Consider the following 18,201-nt stretch of genomic DNA (forward strand, 5'->3'; position numbering starts at 1 on the left):
TTCGACTATGCTTTGCAATACAGTTGAAAAACCAAAAAAGGGGTATACTAACAAACATATGCCAAAGGACACCCTTTTGGAATTAGTCTGGTCACGAGGACTTTATGGATACAAAAAGGAACTAAGTGTACCAAGGTACACTGAAAGCCAATTTCCCAACTGCTGACTGATATTATTAAAAAATAACTTTTAATGATTTTACCACTAAGAATGTCCAGGTGGACATAAACACTGTATACGAACAATTTAAAAGTTATAGCCGATATTGCTGCCACACACGCTCAGTTTACACTCCGTCTGCATGTATTGCCAGACAGAGCACAAAGTGCTAGAAATTGTCCAGTGACAGGTATGACAGCTGGATAGCTGCAGACTGCCGTACTGGGACGGATTCAAGTTAAATTCAAAATTGGATTCGTGTGCTGGATTTGCTAGACAAATGGGCTGTTTAAAACAATGAATTTAGCCCCCCCGACATGTTTCGCTGTCAACACAGCGTCCTCAGGGGATCAAAATGGGGCTAGTAAGCGCGTGTACGTGTTGTTACTTCCTTTAAAGACTTCCATTTCGTAATTCACAGTGTCCACCTGTGTCGGAACCAATGGAGTGTCGATTACGAGGACGAGCCTCCACATCCTAAGATTGACATGGGAATTAGCCAATGTGAGGGCTATATCAGTGTAGCCAATAGGGGTGCGCCAAATGCGCATGGGCACTGTGTCCAGAATCGGACACAGTAAAATTAGCTACTCCTCTGGTTCTCTTAGCGGCGCATGGGCACTGTGTCCAGGATCGGACATAGTAGAAATTAGCTACTCCTCAGATTCTCTTGGCGGCGCATGCGCATTTAAAGACCGATCGGACTTAGTCAGTTTTGACATTTATGGAATACTCATTTGGTTCTCTTAGCGGCGCATGCGCATTTAGAGACCGATCGGACTTAGTCAAATTTGACATTTATAAAATATGTAAGCATATGTCTTGGATCGCATAGCTTACAGAGGAGGTGACGTGGAGCGCATTTGCGCACTGGGGACATGGAGGGACTTAGATGAATTTTGTAATACAGATCTGGATAAATAGCAACATTGATAAGTCTCATTATTTAACTTAACTTAACCAAATCGAACGGATATATGGATAAGTGCACGTCTCTGGATGCCTAGATAAGAGATCGAATGGGAATCAGGTATGTATTCCAATATATGTGTATGCATTGTCTACACTCCAGATACGTGTGTAAGAATAATGTCCAGATGCTTGTATAAGTCCAAAGGGGTGGTTTCTTAGGAAGAAAAAAGGAAGAGAAAAGGAAGATAAATAGTGGTACAAAAGGGCATGTAAAATAGAAGGGTATGTGGAGAGATAAGCTGTCATTTTAATAGATAAAAATGTAGGATTTCTAATTCGCTATCTAGCGAGTGATGGTGATTAGAAAGTAATCTATCTGACATTTGAGATCATAAAAGACTATAGGAAGGCAACATAAGTGAAGCCCTCATTTAGTCCATTGGGGCTCAATGATCCAAGCCTATGGATCCATTTGGCCTCTTCTTGTAGAAGTTTTTTATCAAGGTTGCCTCCCCTGGGGCCCAGTTTAACTTGGGTGATACCCCAAAATTTCAGGGCATTAATGTCACCTTGATGATGGAATCTAATATGTTTAGATAAAGGTGTATCTTCTTTTGTGTTAATTGTACTTTTATGTTTGGAAATTCTTCTACGGAGTTGTTGAATAGTCTTACCCACATATAGTTTTGGGCAGGGACACCGTGCTGCATAAATGATACCACTGCTTTGACAGTTTATAAATTGTCTGATAGTAAACATCTTGCCGTCACTTGGGTTTACAAAAGTTTTAGTTGTCGGCATTAAAGGGCAGAAGGAACACCTGCCACATGGAAAGGATCCCTGTACTGGGGGTGGAAGCCAACTCGTGTGTGACGTGGAAGGTTTGGAGTAGTGGCTATGTATCAAATGTTCACGGAGGTTCTTGCCTCTCCTATAGGTAATGTTGGGAATACTAGAAATAATATCACAGAGGTCAGTATCTGTCTGCAGAATAGACCAGTGCTTTTTAAGAATGTCTTTAATCTGATGTGAGCAGTTATCAAAGTTCCCTATGCATCTAATAAGGGAAGATGGTTCAGTATTAACGGACTTCGATTTGTTAGTCTCCCTTGTACCATGAAGTAGTTCATCCCTAGACGTTGCCCTAGCTCTAGCATAAGCTCTATGCAGAGGTTTTTTTGGGTATCCTCGTGCGAGAAATTTATTGTATAGGATATCACATTCCAGTTGGAAGGTAGCTTCTTCCGAGCAGTTTCTTTTAGCTCTTAAATATTGCCCAATAGGAATGCCTTTTTTGAGGGCCGGAGGATGAAAACTTCCCCAATGCAAGAAACTGTTGGTTGCAGTCTCTTTTCTAAAAATTTGGGTTTGAACAGCCCCACCAGGATCCAGGGTAATTTTTAGGTCCAAAAAATTAATTTCTTTTGTGTGTATAGTATAAGTGAATTTCATCCCGATTTGGTTGTTATTAATGATGTCCATAAAGTCAGAGAAAAGGTGGGGGTCCCCCTCCCAAAAAACAAGTATGTCATCTATATATCTTCCCCAAAATAAAATGTGACAAGTGAAAAAAAGTAAATCATCGTTAAAAATTAAAGTGTCCTCCCACCACCCTAAAAATAAATTAGCGTATGTGGGTGCACAAACAGTGCCCATGGCTGTACCTTTAAGTTGGTGATAAAATTTGTTGTCGAAAAGAAAATAATTGTGTGTAAGTAGGAATTGTAATAAAGATAGTGTGAAATTATTATGTGCCTGAAACTGAGTCCCCTTAGTGCTCAAAAAGTGTCGAACAGCATTGAGGCCCAGATCATGATTGATGTTCGTGTACAATGACTCGACATCAATGCTGGCTATTAGTGTCGTGGAAGAGACATTAATACCCTGTATCCTGGTGAGGGTGTCTTTGGTATCTCGTAAGTATGAAGGTAGGGCTGTAACAAAAGGAGATAAAATTTCGTCGACATATGTACTAATGCCCTGCGTTAAATTGTCATTACCGGAGACAATTGGTCTACCAGGCAATGGTGTCGCGTTTTTATGTATTTTTGGCAAGGCATAAAAAGTTGCCAAAGTAGGGGTAGAGTTATACATAGATTTAAATTCCTCCAGTGAAATCAAACTACTTTCTCTTGCATCATTTAGAAGGATATGTAATTCAGATAAGTATCGTTCAGTCGGATTACCGTCCAGTATTTTGTATGTGGATACATCATTGAGAAGTCTGTGGACCATGGCGACATAGTCTAATCGATTAAGGATGACAATATTGCCCCCTTTGTCAGAAGGTTTAAATATAACTTCCTCATTTTTGCTAAGTTCTTCCAATGCTATTTTCTCTGATTTACTGAGATTGCTACAGATTTTTGGTTTACTCAGTTGAAGTTTCTTTAAGTCTGCACTGACCATTTTGACGAATATATCAATATGTGGATATTGTGAGATGGGAGGTGTTAATCGTGACTTGGGTCGTAGTGTAGAAAAGGGGCCCGTGGCCCTATCGGCAGTGTATTCATTTTCCTTCGACAAATCTTCTAGTGCACGTAGAGTGGTAAGTTCAGTGTAATTTAAAGAAGTGGTGTCATCGAATTTGTACTTAAAGAATTTATGTAAGGCAAGTTTTCTTGCGAACAAATTAATGTCTTTTGTCCACATAAATTCGTCAAAATTTGGAGTGGGAGTGTACGATAGACCTTTGTGTAACAATAGATTTTGCTGCGGATTCAGTTGGAATTCTGATAGATTTATTACTTGCATATCATCTGGGCGGCATGTGCCGCTATGCATTATTTGGTCTGGCTCCACGGTGTCTTGTGCGTTCCTAAAAAAGGAATCACAGGAAAAGTATTGGTTGGTGCTGAGATTTGAAGGCCCATATTTCCAGCATTCACAGTATTCCTCAAAGGGCCGTCTATATGTTTCCCTACGGGAAATGGAGTATTGGGTGTCCCTATTGGGGGTATGTGAGATGCTGATGATATTGAGGAGGTAGCCTGTGCAGAGGAGGTAAAAGAGGAAGCAGTCCGTTGCCCGTTGTATGCTGGCCATAATGTAGAGGTTCCCTTAGGACCAATAGATGTCCTTTTCGATGGATTATATTTTCTATTTTTTAATTTCCGTTTCGCTCCCAGTCTATTATCGTCAGGAGGTATCCTGGATTCCTCAGTACCAGACACATCCGACTCGGAGATGTCTATAGATCTGTTATCACGATTTTGATATGGAGCAGGAGGGGCACGACTGCGATATGTATATATTTGGCCTGTGTCAAAGTCTCTACGGTCTCTGATATATTTTCTATGCTTTCTCTCCTTTATTTCTCTCTGTAGGTACTCAATATTTTTTTGTAACTTTATTTCACATTCACTATATTCTGGAGTTGAACTGAAACTCTGAATATCATGAATTTCTTTTTCTAACTGTGAGCCTACTTTGAGAAGGTCTTTTTTCTCAAAGTCCAAAAGGTATTGCATTAGACGTAGGGAGCTTTCAGTTAGTATTTGCTCCCATCCCTTAATGAAGTTTGTATCACTACGATATAGATTAGGGATTAGATTGATGCGTAGACCTCTGTATATTATTTGTTGTTGGATGTAGGTTTCCAAGCTCGTGATTTCCCAACATGATCTAACATATTGCTTGTACGTTTTTTGTAGGTCTTTAAATGCCGTTTGCACGTCAAATTGATGCAGTGGTATGCTTTCCGTAGAAAAAACAAATAGTGCTTCAGACGCCAAATCATCTGGATTAAGTTTTCTAGATAAGAAATTTGCCATCACCCAGAGTGGGGAATTGATATAGATATTAACAGCAGGATCTCTCAATAGAATACAGACAAGGGGTCAGAAGTTAGGTGATTAACCTAATAGGAGCATGAATACTGGGAAGACCCCAGCAGTTGGCAGGCACGTAATGGATACAAAAAGGAACTAAGTGTACCAAGGTACACTGAAAGCCAATTTCCCAACTGCTGACTGATATTATTAAAAAATAACTTTTAATGATTTTACCACTAAGAATGTCCAGGTGGACATAAACACTGTATACGAACAATTTAAAAGTTATAGCCGATATTGCTGCCACACACGCTCAGTTTACACTCCGTCTGCATGTATTGCCAGACAGAGCACAAAGTGCTAGAAATTGTCCAGTGACAGGTATGACAGCTGGATAGCTGCAGACTGCCGTACTGGGACGGATTCAAGTTAAATTCAAAATTGGATTCGTGTGCTGGATTTGCTAGACAAATGGGCTGTTTAAAACAATGAATTTAGCCCCCCCGACATGTTTCGCTGTCAACACAGCGTCCTCAGGGGATCAAAATGGGGCTAGTAAGCGCGTGTACGTGTTGTTACTTCCTTTAAAGACTTCCATTTCGTAATTCACAGTGTCCACCTGTGTCGGAACCAATGGAGTGTCGATTACGAGGACGAGCCTCCACATCCTAAGATTGACATGGGAATTAGCCAATGTGAGGGCTATATCAGTGTAGCCAATAGGGGTGCGCCAAATGCGCATGGGCACTGTGTCCAGAATCGGACACAGTAAAATTAGCTACTCCTCTGGTTCTCTTAGCGGCGAATGGGCACTGTGTCCAGGATCGGACATAGTAGAAATTAGCTACTCCTCAGATTCTCTTGGCGGCGCATGCGCATTTAAAGACCGATCGGACTTAGTCAGTTTTGACATTTATGGAATACTCATTTGGTTCTCTTAGCGGCGCATGCGCATTTAGAGACCGATCGGACTTAGTCAAATTTGACATTTATAAAATATGTAAGCATATGTCTTGGATCGCATAGCTTACAGAGGAGGTGACGTGGAGCGCATTTGCGCACTGGGGACATGGAGGGACTTAGATGAATTTTGTAATACAGATCTGGATAAATAGCAACATTGATAAGTCTCATTATTTAACTTAACTTAACCAAATCGAACGGATATATGGATAAGTGCACGTCTCTGGATGCCTAGATAAGAGATCGAATGGGAATCAGGTATGTATTCCAATATATGTGTATGCATTGTCTACACTCCAGATACGTGTGTAAGAATAATGTCCAGATGCTTGTATAAGTCCAAAGGGGTGGTTTCTTAGGAAGAAAAAAGGAAGAGAAAAGGAAGATAAATAGTGGTACAAAAGGGCATGTAAAATAGAAGGGTATGTGGAGAGATAAGCTGTCATTTTAATAGATAAAAATGTAGGATTTCTAATTCGCTATCTAGCGAGTGATGGTGATTAGAAAGTAATCTATCTGACATTTGAGATCATAAAAGACTATAGGAAGGCAACATAAGTGAAGCCCTCATTTAGTCCATTGGGGCTCAATGATCCAAGCCTATGGATCCATTTGGCCTCTTCTTGTAGAAGTTTTTTATCAAGGTTGCCTCCCCTGGGGCCCAGTTTAACTTGGGTGATACCCCAAAATTTCAGGGCATTAATGTCACCTTGATGATGGAATCTAATATGTTTAGATAAAGGTGTATCTTCTTTTGTGTTAATTGTACTTTTATGTTTGGAAATTCTTCTACGGAGTTGTTGAATAGTCTTACCCACATATAGTTTTGGGCAGGGACACCGTGCTGCATAAATGATACCACTGCTTTGACAGTTTATAAATTGTCTGATAGTAAACATCTTGCCGTCACTTGGGTTTACAAAAGTTTTAGTTGTCGGCATTAAAGGGCAGAAGGAACACCTGCCACATGGAAAGGATCCCTGTACTGGGGGTGGAAGCCAACTCGTGTGTGACGTGGAAGGTTTGGAGTAGTGGCTATGTATCAAATGTTCACGGAGGTTCTTGCCTCTCCTACTGCTCCTACTGCCTCTCCTACGTGCCTGCCAACTGCTGGGGTCTTCCCAGTATTCATGCTCCTATTAGGTTAATCACCTAACTTCTGACCCCTTGTCTGTATTCTATTGAGAGATCCTGCTGTTAATATCTATATCAATTCCCCACTCTGGGTGATGGCAAATTTCTTATCTAGAAAACTTAATCCAGATGATTTGGCGTCTGAAGCACTATTTGTTTTTTCTACGGAAAGCATACCACTGCATCAATTTGACGTGCAAACGGCATTTAAAGACCTACAAAAAACGTACAAGCAATATGTTAGATCATGTTGGGAAATCACGAGCTTGGAAACCTACATCCAACAACAAATAATATACAGAGGTCTACGCATCAATCTAATCCCTAATCTATATCGTAGTGATACAAACTTCATTAAGGGATGGGAGCAAATACTAACTGAAAGCTCCCTACGTCTAATGCAATACCTTTTGGACTTTGAGAAAAAAGACCTTCTCAAAGTAGGCTCACAGTTAGAAAAAGAAATTCATGATATTCAGAGTTTCAGTTCAACTCCAGAATATAGTGAATGTGAAATAAAGTTACAAAAAAATATTGAGTACCTACAGAGAGAAATAAAGGAGAGAAAGCATAGAAAATATATCAGAGACCGTAGAGACTTTGACACAGGCCAAATATATACATATCGCAGTCGTGCCCCTCCTGCTCCATATCAAAATCGTGATAACAGATCTATAGACATCTCCGAGTCGGATGTGTCTGGTACTGAGGAATCCAGGATACCTCCTGACGATAATAGACTGGGAGCGAAACGGAAATTAAAAAATAGAAAATATAATCCATCGAAAAGGACATCTATTGGTCCTAAGGGAACCTCTACATTATGGCCAGCATACAACGGGCAACGGACTGCTTCCTCTTTTACCTCCTCTGCACAGGCTACCTCCTCAATATCATCAGCATCTCACATACCCCCAATAGGGACACCCAATACTCCATTTCCCGTAGGGAAACATATAGACGGCCCTTTGAGGAATACTGTGAATGCTGGAAATATGGGCCTTCAAATCTCAGCACCAACCAATACTTTTCCTGTGATTCCTTTTTTAGGAACGCACAAGACACCGTGGAGCCAGACCAAATAATGCATAGCGGCACATGCCGCCCAGATGATATGCAAGTAATAAATCTATCAGAATTCCAACTGAATCCGCAGCAAAATCTATTGTTACACAAAGGTCTATCGTACACTCCCACTCCAAATTTTGACGAATTTATGTGGACAAAAGACATTAATTTGTTCGCAAGAAAACTTGCCTTACATAAATTCTTTAAGTACAAATTCGATGACACCACTTCTTTAAATTACACTGAACTTACCACTCTACGTGCACTAGAAGATTTGTCGAAGGAAAATGAATACACTGCCGATAGGGCCACGGGCCCCTTTTCTACACTACGACCCAAGTCACGATTAACACCTCCCATCTCACAATATCCACATATTGATATATTCGTCAAAATGGTCAGTGCAGACTTAAAGAAACTTCAACTGAGTAAACCAAAAATCTGTAGCAATCTCAGTAAATCAGAGAAAATAGCATTGGAAGAACTTAGCAAAAATGAGGAAGTTATATTTAAACCTTCTGACAAAGGGGGCAATATTGTCATCCTTAATCGATTAGACTATGTCGCCATGGTCCACAGACTTCTCAATGATGTATCCACATACAAAATACTGGACGGTAATCCGACTGAACGATACTTATCTGAATTACATATCCTTCTAAATGATGCAAGAGAAAGTAGTTTGATTTCACTGGAGGAATTTAAATCTATGTATAACTCTACCCCTACTTTGGCAACTTTTTATGCCTTGCCAAAAATACATAAAAACGCGACACCATTGCCTGGTAGACCAATTGTCTCCGGTAATGACAATTTAACGCAGGGCATTAGTACATATGTCGACGAAATTTTATCTCCTTTTGTTACAGCCCTACCTTCATACTTACGAGATACCAAAGACACCCTCACCAGGATACAGGGTATTAATGTCTCTTCCACGACACTAATAGCCAGCATTGATGTCGAGTCATTGTACACGAACATCAATCATGATCTGGGCCTCAATGCTGTTCGACACTTTTTGAGCACTAAGGGGACTCAGTTTCAGGCACATAATAATTTCACACTATCTTTATTACAATTCCTACTTACACACAATTATTTTCTTTTCGACAACAAATTTTATCACCAACTTAAAGGTACAGCCATGGGCACTGTTTGTGCACCCACATACGCTAATTTATTTTTAGGGTGGTGGGAGGACACTTTAATTTTTAACGATGATTTACTTTTTTTCACTTGTCACATTTTATTTTGGGGAAGATATATAGATGACATACTTGTTTTTTGGGAGGGGGACCCCCACCTTTTCTCTGACTTTATGGACATCATTAATAACAACCAAATCGGGATGAAATTCACTTATACTATACACACAAAAGAAATTAATTTTTTGGACCTAAAAATTACCCTGGATCCTGGTGGGGCTGTTCAAACCCAAATTTTTAGAAAAGAGACTGCAACCAACAGTTTCTTGCATTGGGGAAGTTTTCATCCTCCGGCCCTCAAAAAAGGCATTCCTATTGGGCAATATTTAAGAGCTAAAAGAAACTGCTCGGAAGAAGCTACCTTCCAACTGGAATGTGATATCCTATACAATAAATTTCTCGCACGAGGATACCCAAAAAAACCTCTGCATAGAGCTTATGCTAGAGCTAGGGCAACGTCTAGGGATGAACTACTTCATGGTACAAGGGAGACTAACAAATCGAAGTCCGTTAATACTGAACCATCTTCCCTTATTAGATGCATAGGGAACTTTGATAACTGCTCACATCAGATTAAAGACATTCTTAAAAAGCACTGGTCTATTCTGCAGACAGATACTGACCTCTGTGATATTATTTCTAGTATTCCCAACATTACCTATAGGAGAGGCAAGAACCTCCGTGAACATTTGATACATAGCCACTACTCCAAACCTTCCACGTCACACACGAGTTGGCTTCCACCCCCAGTACAGGGATCCTTTCCATGTGGCAGGTGTTCCTTCTGCCCTTTAATGCCGACAACTAAAACTTTTGTAAACCCAAGTGACGGCAAGATGTTTACTATCAGACAATTTATAAACTGTCAAAGCAGTGGTATCATTTATGCAGCACGGTGTCCCTGCCCAAAACTATATGTGGGTAAGACTATTCAACAACTCCGTAGAAGAATTTCCAAACATAAAAGTACAATTAACACAAAAGAAGATACACCTTTATCTAAACATATTAGATTCCATCATCAAGGTGACATTAATGCCCTGAAATTTTGGGGTATCACCCAAGTTAAACTGGGCCCCAGGGGAGGCAACCTTGATAAAAAACTTCTACAAGAAGAGGCCAAATGGATCCATAGGCTTGGATCATTGAGCCCCAATGGACTAAATGAGGGCTTCACTTATGTTGCCTTCCTATAGTCTTTTATGATCTCAAATGTCAGATAGATTACTTTCTAATCACCATCACTCGCTAGATAGCGAATTAGAAATCCTACATTTTTATCTATTAAAATGACAGCTTATCTCTCCACATACCCTTCTATTTTACATGCCCTTTTGTACCACTATTTATCTTCCTTTTCTCTTCCTTTTTTCTTCCTAAGAAACCACCCCTTTGGACTTATACAAGCATCTGGACATTATTCTTACACACGTATCTGGAGTGTAGACAATGCATACACATATATTGGAATACATACCTGATTCCCATTCGATCTCTTATCTAGGCATCCAGAGACGTGCACTTATCCATATATCCGTTCGATTTGGTTAAGTTAAGTTAAATAATGAGACTTATCAATGTTGCTATTTATCCAGATCTGTATTACAAAATTCATCTAAGTCCCTCCATGTCCCCAGTGCGCAAATGCGCTCCACGTCACCTCCTCTGTAAGCTATGCGATCCAAGACATATGCTTACATATTTTATAAATGTCAAATTTGACTAAGTCCGATCGGTCTCTAAATGCGCATGCGCCGCTAAGAGAACCAAATGAGTATTCCATAAATGTCAAAACTGACTAAGTCCGATCGGTCTTTAAATGCGCATGCGCCGCCAAGAGAATCTGAGGAGTAGCTAATTTCTACTATGTCCGATCCTGGACACAGTGCCCATGCGCCGCTAAGAGAACCAGAGGAGTAGCTAATTTTACTGTGTCCGATTCTGGACACAGTGCCCATGCGCATTTGGCGCACCCCTATTGGCTACACTGATATAGCCCTCACATTGGCTAATTCCCATGTCAATCTTAGGATGTGGAGGCTCGTCCTCGTAATCGACACTCCATTGGTTCCGACACAGGTGGACACTGTGAATTACGAAATGGAAGTCTTTAAAGGAAGTAACAACACGTACACGCGCTTACTAGCCCCATTTTGATCCCCTGAGGACGCTGTGTTGACAGCGAAACATGTCGGGGGGGCTAAATTCATTGTTTTAAACAGCCCATTTGTCTAGCAAATCCAGCACACGAATCCAATTTTGAATTTAACTTGAATCCGTCCCAGTACGGCAGTCTGCAGCTATCCAGCTGTCATACCTGTCACTGGACAATTTCTAGCACTTTGTGCTCTGTCTGGCAATACATGCAGACGGAGTGTAAACTGAGCGTGTGTGGCAGCAATATCGGCTATAACTTTTAAATTGTTCGTATACAGTGTTTATGTCCACCTGGACATTCTTAGTGGTAAAATCATTAAAAGTTATTTTTTAATAATATCAGTCAGCAGTTGGGAAATTGGCTTTCAGTGTACCTTGGTACACTTAGTTCCTTTTTGTATCCATTACGTGCCTGCCAACTGCTGGGGTCTTCCCAGTATTCAGAGGACTTTATGGACACACTAGAAGTGCAGTGCTTTAATGCACCGTGAATAGAGCATAAGAAAACTTTTTGGACGTCTTGTCCAGGAAGTGCTTTCCTGTGTGTAGTATCGCCTATTCTGTAACAAATGCCTCTACACAAGGGAGTACATTTACTTCAACAAAACAACAAAGGGCATTCTTACTAAGAATCTCTGCTCCTGTCCCCACAGCCTAGTGAGCAGTGCACAAAAGGATGAACCAGGGCAAGGTGGGTAATAGAACCTGTTCATATCAGCGTTGTCTTTCCATTGAGGGGTTCCGCCAGAGGTTTCCATCGGGGAAACCCCTCAACGGAAAGGCAAACCTTCGCTTCCGTTGGCATCACCATTGATCTCAATGGTGACAAAAACGTTGCTAACTGTTTCCGTTTGTCACCGTTGACAGCTTTCCGTTGTTTTGACAGAATCAATAGCACAGTCAACTCCGATGGAACCCCTCAACGGAAAGACAACGCTGATGTAAACACAGCCTTAGACAGTAAAACCCGGTCCCAATTCCACCCCCGAGGGCCCCATTTCCTTACATTTCTCAAAGGAATACAAGAACTGGCAACAGTGAGCAATTATGGATATGGTCTGAGAGAGTGTTATTATAAACCTAAACCATCAGAAAGATCAACACCATGCGGAAAGGCCCTATCTCACTTAAACACATTCATACAAATAGGTCAGAAATTCTGGATTTATTAATTTCTTAATATAGCTTTATTACTGATGGACCTCAATGATAAAAAAAAAAAAAAGTATGCAGTAAACTACGGATCTCCCTCTAGTGTTGGCTCGCTGACAGAATTTTTTTTTTTATCTCTACCTGCGATATAATTATAAAAATTAATCCGAATTTTGGTGCTAAATACAACATGCTTACTCAATATTATATTTGTGCATTGTGTCAGGCCTAGAGTTTCTGTAATGGTGAATACTAAGTGAGTGATGTTAGTGAGCGGAGTTTGGAAAGTTCTCCAGAGACAACAGAAAACACAGTGGCCCGTAATTTACTAGCTTTTCCTCCTCATAACGGATATGCTGCATGTAAACAGTGTGTGCCGCAGTGGTTTGGTGAGTGGTGTCCCCATCGTTTCCCAGCAGCAAGGGAGGAAAAGCGGAGTTTATACTTGGGAAAGCAGGGGCAATATTATACATGAGAAACTCCCAGCATGTCCTACAGCAGAGGGTTGAACAGAGTATGCTGGGAGGCTGAGAGTTGTTGTTCTAGAAGGTGCAGAGACCAAATACACATATGTACTGCATGTTTAAGACAACGTGGATGAGTCAAAATTTTTGATTTAGGCTATATTTACTAAATAATACATTAAGTCCAAACAATATAGGGGCTTTTATTAGACATCCAGTCATTGTAGCATTACATTCTATCCCGGGGTGGGAAGGGACCTTTGCCTGCATCCCTCCCCTCCCCTTTCTTTCAGGTCCTAAATTCACCAGCACAGACCTACTCTCCGTCATGTTTTATGACACACTGTCTTGTGTGACCTGACTGTTACAGTGAGAGGGGAGTGACCCATGGAGTACAGCAGTTGTATGCTGAGCCGATGCAGAACATAGGTTTCTGGTTTGCTGCCCTCCAGTGGTCATACGCGGAATTTGTAATAATATATTTTTAAACACAAAAAGCATATAAAAATGGACAGTAATAAAAATAATTTTTAGCCTAGTCATCTTTTTTTCTCCATGATACATTATTTTTAAGACAGTCAATAAAAAGTATATATCTCAACACAATAACCTTGTTCTTTACTTACCTATATACATAAGATAGTCATAAACTCCTTCAACAGTCATAACCTCCATGAAATAGTTCTGGTTATGTCTTCTCTCTATATTCTCAGAGCGGTTGGCGTTGTTCTTGTACAAATCATTGAAAAGCTATGTTTAAAAGTAGTAAAACATAAAATCTGTATGATATAAAAATAACATATATAACAAGCACAAACAATTCTGTACAACGTCTCAATCTCCTCACAAACCTTTTTGTCGTTTTCTGAAGTAGGACTAAGTATCGTTAATTCTGGTCTGCTTGGTTTAGGCTTTGGAGATTCACAGGAGTTGATGAAATTCATAATGAAGAGCTCCAGATGTTGTCCTTTCTGCAAAAAAGGACATGTTATAACTTTGGAACATGGTAGATAAAGCTCAAATGCCTACAAAATAAATCTAAAATATCACCTCTTTAATTAATTTGCCTGGCACAGACTTGATCATTTTGCCTGCAAGTTAGAACAGAAAGAAAATAAATATTCACATTGTTATAGTAACAGTAAAACATTGTCATTTGCCAAAGCGGCTCTGTGTCAAACATTATTATATTCCTTCCAGATAAATATGTTCTTTGGCGGCTGGCCCGTCAACTAGTGTGAAACGCGGTAGGGCAGAATTACAAAAAAAAAAAAAACATAAAAAAAATATTTATATACATTGTTCAAACATAACTTTAAAACCACTGGGAAAGTGAAGAACATGGATTATCTTGTTACAATGGTGCTTATCAAAACGTTGTGTTGGAAGCAGGAATAAAGGGCAAATGCAGGGGTCTCCGTGACACCGACAATGGCCAAACTGTGATGGTTAGAAGACTGTGTCAAAGCATCTACAAAACGCAAGTCTTGTGGGGTGTTCCTGGTATGCAGGGGATAGCACCTCCCAAGAGTGGTCCAGGGAAGGAACTGGTGACCAGGTCATAGCCATCTAGTTCGAACCCACAAAAGAGCTACAGCAGCACAAATTGCTGAAAAAGTTAATGCAGGCTATAATCTAAAAGTGTCAAAACACAAAGTGCATCGCAGCTTACTGCGTGGGTCTGTGTAGCCGCAAACTGGCTAAACTACCCATGCTGACCCCAGTCCACCGCCAAAAGTGCCTACAATGGGCACATGAGGATCAGAACTGGACCACGGAGCAATAGAAGAAGGTGGCCTACTCTGATGTATCTCGTTTCCTTTTACACCATGTAGCTGGCCAGGTGCATGTGTGTCGATTACGTGTGTAAGAGGTGGCACCAGGATGCACTATGGAAGAAGGCAAGCTGGTAGAGGCAGTGTGATGCTCTGGGCAATGTTCTGCTGGGAAATCTTGGATCCTGGCATTTACAGTTAGGTCCAGAATTATTTGGACAGTGACAAGTTTTGGCATTTTAGCCGTTTACAAAAACATATTGAACATACTAGGGATGCACAATGCATCGAAATTTCGATACGGTTTCGATACCGTGCATCCCCAAACGGTTCGATACCGTTATTTCATGTATTTCAAAACTAAGCTGTGCTGCTGCACAGCTTAGCATTCTAACACATGAATGTATGAGAGTGGGGCTGCGGCTGTGTAATACAGCCATAGCCCCGCTCCTGAGTCCTGACTAGTGCAGCACGGTCAGCATGATGCGATGCGGCCGGCGCTGCACTAATGAGTGGCGGCACTGAAGACCGAACATGGCGGGCGCACTGCAAAACACCCCCATGTTCTGTCTTCAGTGCCTGAACCGCCGCTCATTAGTGCAGCACCGGCCGCATCACCTCATGCTGACCGCGTGAAATTGTTGTCAGGAGCGGGGCAATGACTGTATTACGCAGCCGCAGCCCCGCCCTATAACGCCGGAGATCAGAGAAACCTCTCATCTCCGCCGCTATTCTCCTGAATGCTGCGATCAAAGCTGTACGAAGCATTCAAGAGGAAAATGAGAAGGGGGGGGGTGCCCCTTGGATTGCGTCACATGAATCCCTGTGACGCGATTGAGGAACATACCATATATGGGAAAACAGCCCAGGGTCCATTGAATGACCCCAGGGCTGTCTTACCATATTTCCTGAAGTTAGGGCTTTCTTAGGTATGTCCTAACAACTGCCTGTGTACTATCCGTATATAGATATATGCCAGTACATTAAAGTTTAAAAATAAAGTAAAAACAAAGTAATATTAAATTTAAAAAAAAAACCCATACACCTTTTTTACGATAAACATTAAAATAAGTCAATACATAAAATATACATATTCGGTATTGTGGCGGCCGTAATAACCTGCACAACAATTTTGTTTGCGTCATTTATGATGTGTACGCTGTAAAAAAATAAAATAAAAACTGCTTTCTTTCACTTATTGTGAGTCACGAGGTGTGATGAATTTAACCTCCATGTGCCTCACATTAATAGTAATTAACCCCATCATGTACCTTACATATTAACCCATTATGACTGAGAAACATGATGGGGTCAATTACTATTAATGTGAGGCAAATGGAAGTTAAATTTATCATCACACCTCGTGCCTGTGAAAGCAAAAATATTTTCCAAAGTGTTTAGACTTACTGTATACCTTATATACTCATATCCTTATATGTTTGTACAAGTTAGTTATATTAGAAGTAGATGTTCTGGGACTTTAAGGCGTAGTGTCGTGTGCAAAACACTACGCAGCAATAATAATAATTAAAATGGAGAATTATAGTGCGTGTGCAAAGCACTACGCAGCAATAATTGGGAAGATGAGGGAACGGCCCCCCCTAAGAGACAATTAAGTTGTGGAACTTTATCTAAACTTTGACTCATTTGTTGTTGCAATTTTGTTATAAATATCCGTGCTGATAAGAATAAAGTAGAAGCATTTTCATACAGTAACGTGTCTGTGTGTTTTTGCTACTCCGAGCTGCTCGTACTCATAAAATGATTTTTAAAAGCTAATTTGGAGCTGGATTGAACTCAAGGCGTAGTGGTTGCTAAATTGCACTCACATGCCTAACAGAAAATAGAAGAACTTTTTTTTTCTTATTACTGTTAGTATTAACAGTATTTGGTATCGAAATCGCAATACTACACAAAGCATCGGTATCAAAGTCCAAATTCTTGTGTCGTGACAACCGTAGAACACAGTTATATAATCAATACGGGCTTAAAGTGCAGACTCTCGGCTTTAATTCGAGGGTATTCAGATCCTAATTTGATGAAGGGTTTACGATTTACAGCTCTTTAATACGTAGATGCCTCTTTTTCAAGGGACCTAAAGCTATTTAATGGGCTGCATGGGCTATTCCCTCATTAATCCATCATCAATGAAGCATGTAAAAGGTCTGGAGTCAATTCCAGGTGTGGCATTTGCATTTGGAAGCTGTTGCTGTGAACCCACAACATGAGGTCAAAGGAGTTCTCAACCCAAGTGAAACAGACCATCGTTAGGCTGAAAAAAAACGAAGAAATCCATCAGAGAGATGGCACAAATGTTAGGAGTGTCCAAATCAACAGTTTGGTACATTCTTCTTCTTCTTCTTCAAAAAAAAGAAAAACGAAGAGCGCACTGGTGATCTCGTGAACTGCAAAAAGGCCTGGACGTCCACGGAAGACAACAGTGGTGGATAATCGCAGAATCCTTTCAATGGTGAAGAAAAACCCCATTCACAACATCTACCCAAGTGAAGAACACTCTCCTGGAATTAGGTGTATCAGTATCTAAGTCAACCATAAAGAGAAGACTTCATGAGAGCAAATACAGAGGGATCACCACAAGGTGCAAACCATTAATCAGCCTCAAAAATAGAAAGGCCAGTTTAGACTTTTCCAAACAACATGTAAAGAAGCCAGCCTGGTTCTGGAACAACATTCTTTGGACAGATGAAACTAAGATCAAACTCTACCAGACTGATGGGAGGATGAAAGTATGGAGGAGGCTTGGAACGGCTCGTGATCCAAAGCACACCACATCCTCTGTAAAATATGGTGGAGGCAGTGTGATGGCATGGGCATGCATGGCTGCCAAAGGCACTGGGTCACTAGTGTTTATTGATGATGTGACTGAAGACAGAAGCAGCCGGATAAATTCCGAAGTGTTCAGGGATATACTTTCTGCTCAGATTCAACCAAATGCAGCAAGGTGGATTGGACGTCGCTTTACAGTACAGGTGGACAATGACCCAAAACATACTACAAAAGCAACTCAGGAGTTTTAAGGCAAAGAAGTGGAATATTCTGCAATGGCCAAGTCAATCACCAGATCTCAACCCGATCGAGCACGCATTTCACTTGCTTAAGACAAAACTTAAGGCAGAAAGACCCACAAACAAGCAACAACTGAAGACCGCTGCAGTAAAAGCCCGGCAAAGGATCACAAAGGAGGAAACCCAGCATTTGGTGATGTCGATGGGTTCCAGACCTCAGGCAGTCATTGCCTGCAAAGGATTCTATACAAAGTATTTAAAAAAATTAAAAAAAAAAACATTTTATTTATGGTAATGTTCATTTGTCCAATTACTTTTGAGCCCCTGAATTGAGGAGGCTCTGTAGAAAAATGGTTGCAACTCCTAAATGTTTCACAGGATATTTTTATTCAACCCCATGAATTAAA

The 18,201-nt window shown here is 40.6% G+C and overlaps 1 protein-coding gene across 2 annotated transcripts in view; it reads right to left on the reverse strand.

Moving 5' to 3' along the window:
* The window catches only part of SNX14 (sorting nexin 14), an 85,185-nt gene that overhangs the window by 15,635 nt on the left and 51,349 nt on the right, over positions 1–18,201 (reverse strand). For both annotated transcript variants that reach the window (XM_075862108.1, XM_075862107.1), the window contains 3 exons: positions 14,044–14,084; positions 13,845–13,964; positions 13,620–13,743 (listed from right to left, as the gene is read on the reverse strand). In XM_075862108.1, coding sequence (XP_075718223.1) covers positions 13,620–13,743; positions 13,845–13,964; positions 14,044–14,084 — 285 coding nt within the window. The remainder of the gene's footprint in view (positions 1–13,619; positions 13,744–13,844; positions 13,965–14,043; positions 14,085–18,201) is intronic.

The sequence above is a fragment of the Rhinoderma darwinii genome, chromosome 4 (genome assembly GCF_050947455.1).
Source record: "Rhinoderma darwinii isolate aRhiDar2 chromosome 4, aRhiDar2.hap1, whole genome shotgun sequence".
NCBI classification, from domain to species: Eukaryota; Metazoa; Chordata; class Amphibia; order Anura; family Rhinodermatidae; genus Rhinoderma; species Rhinoderma darwinii.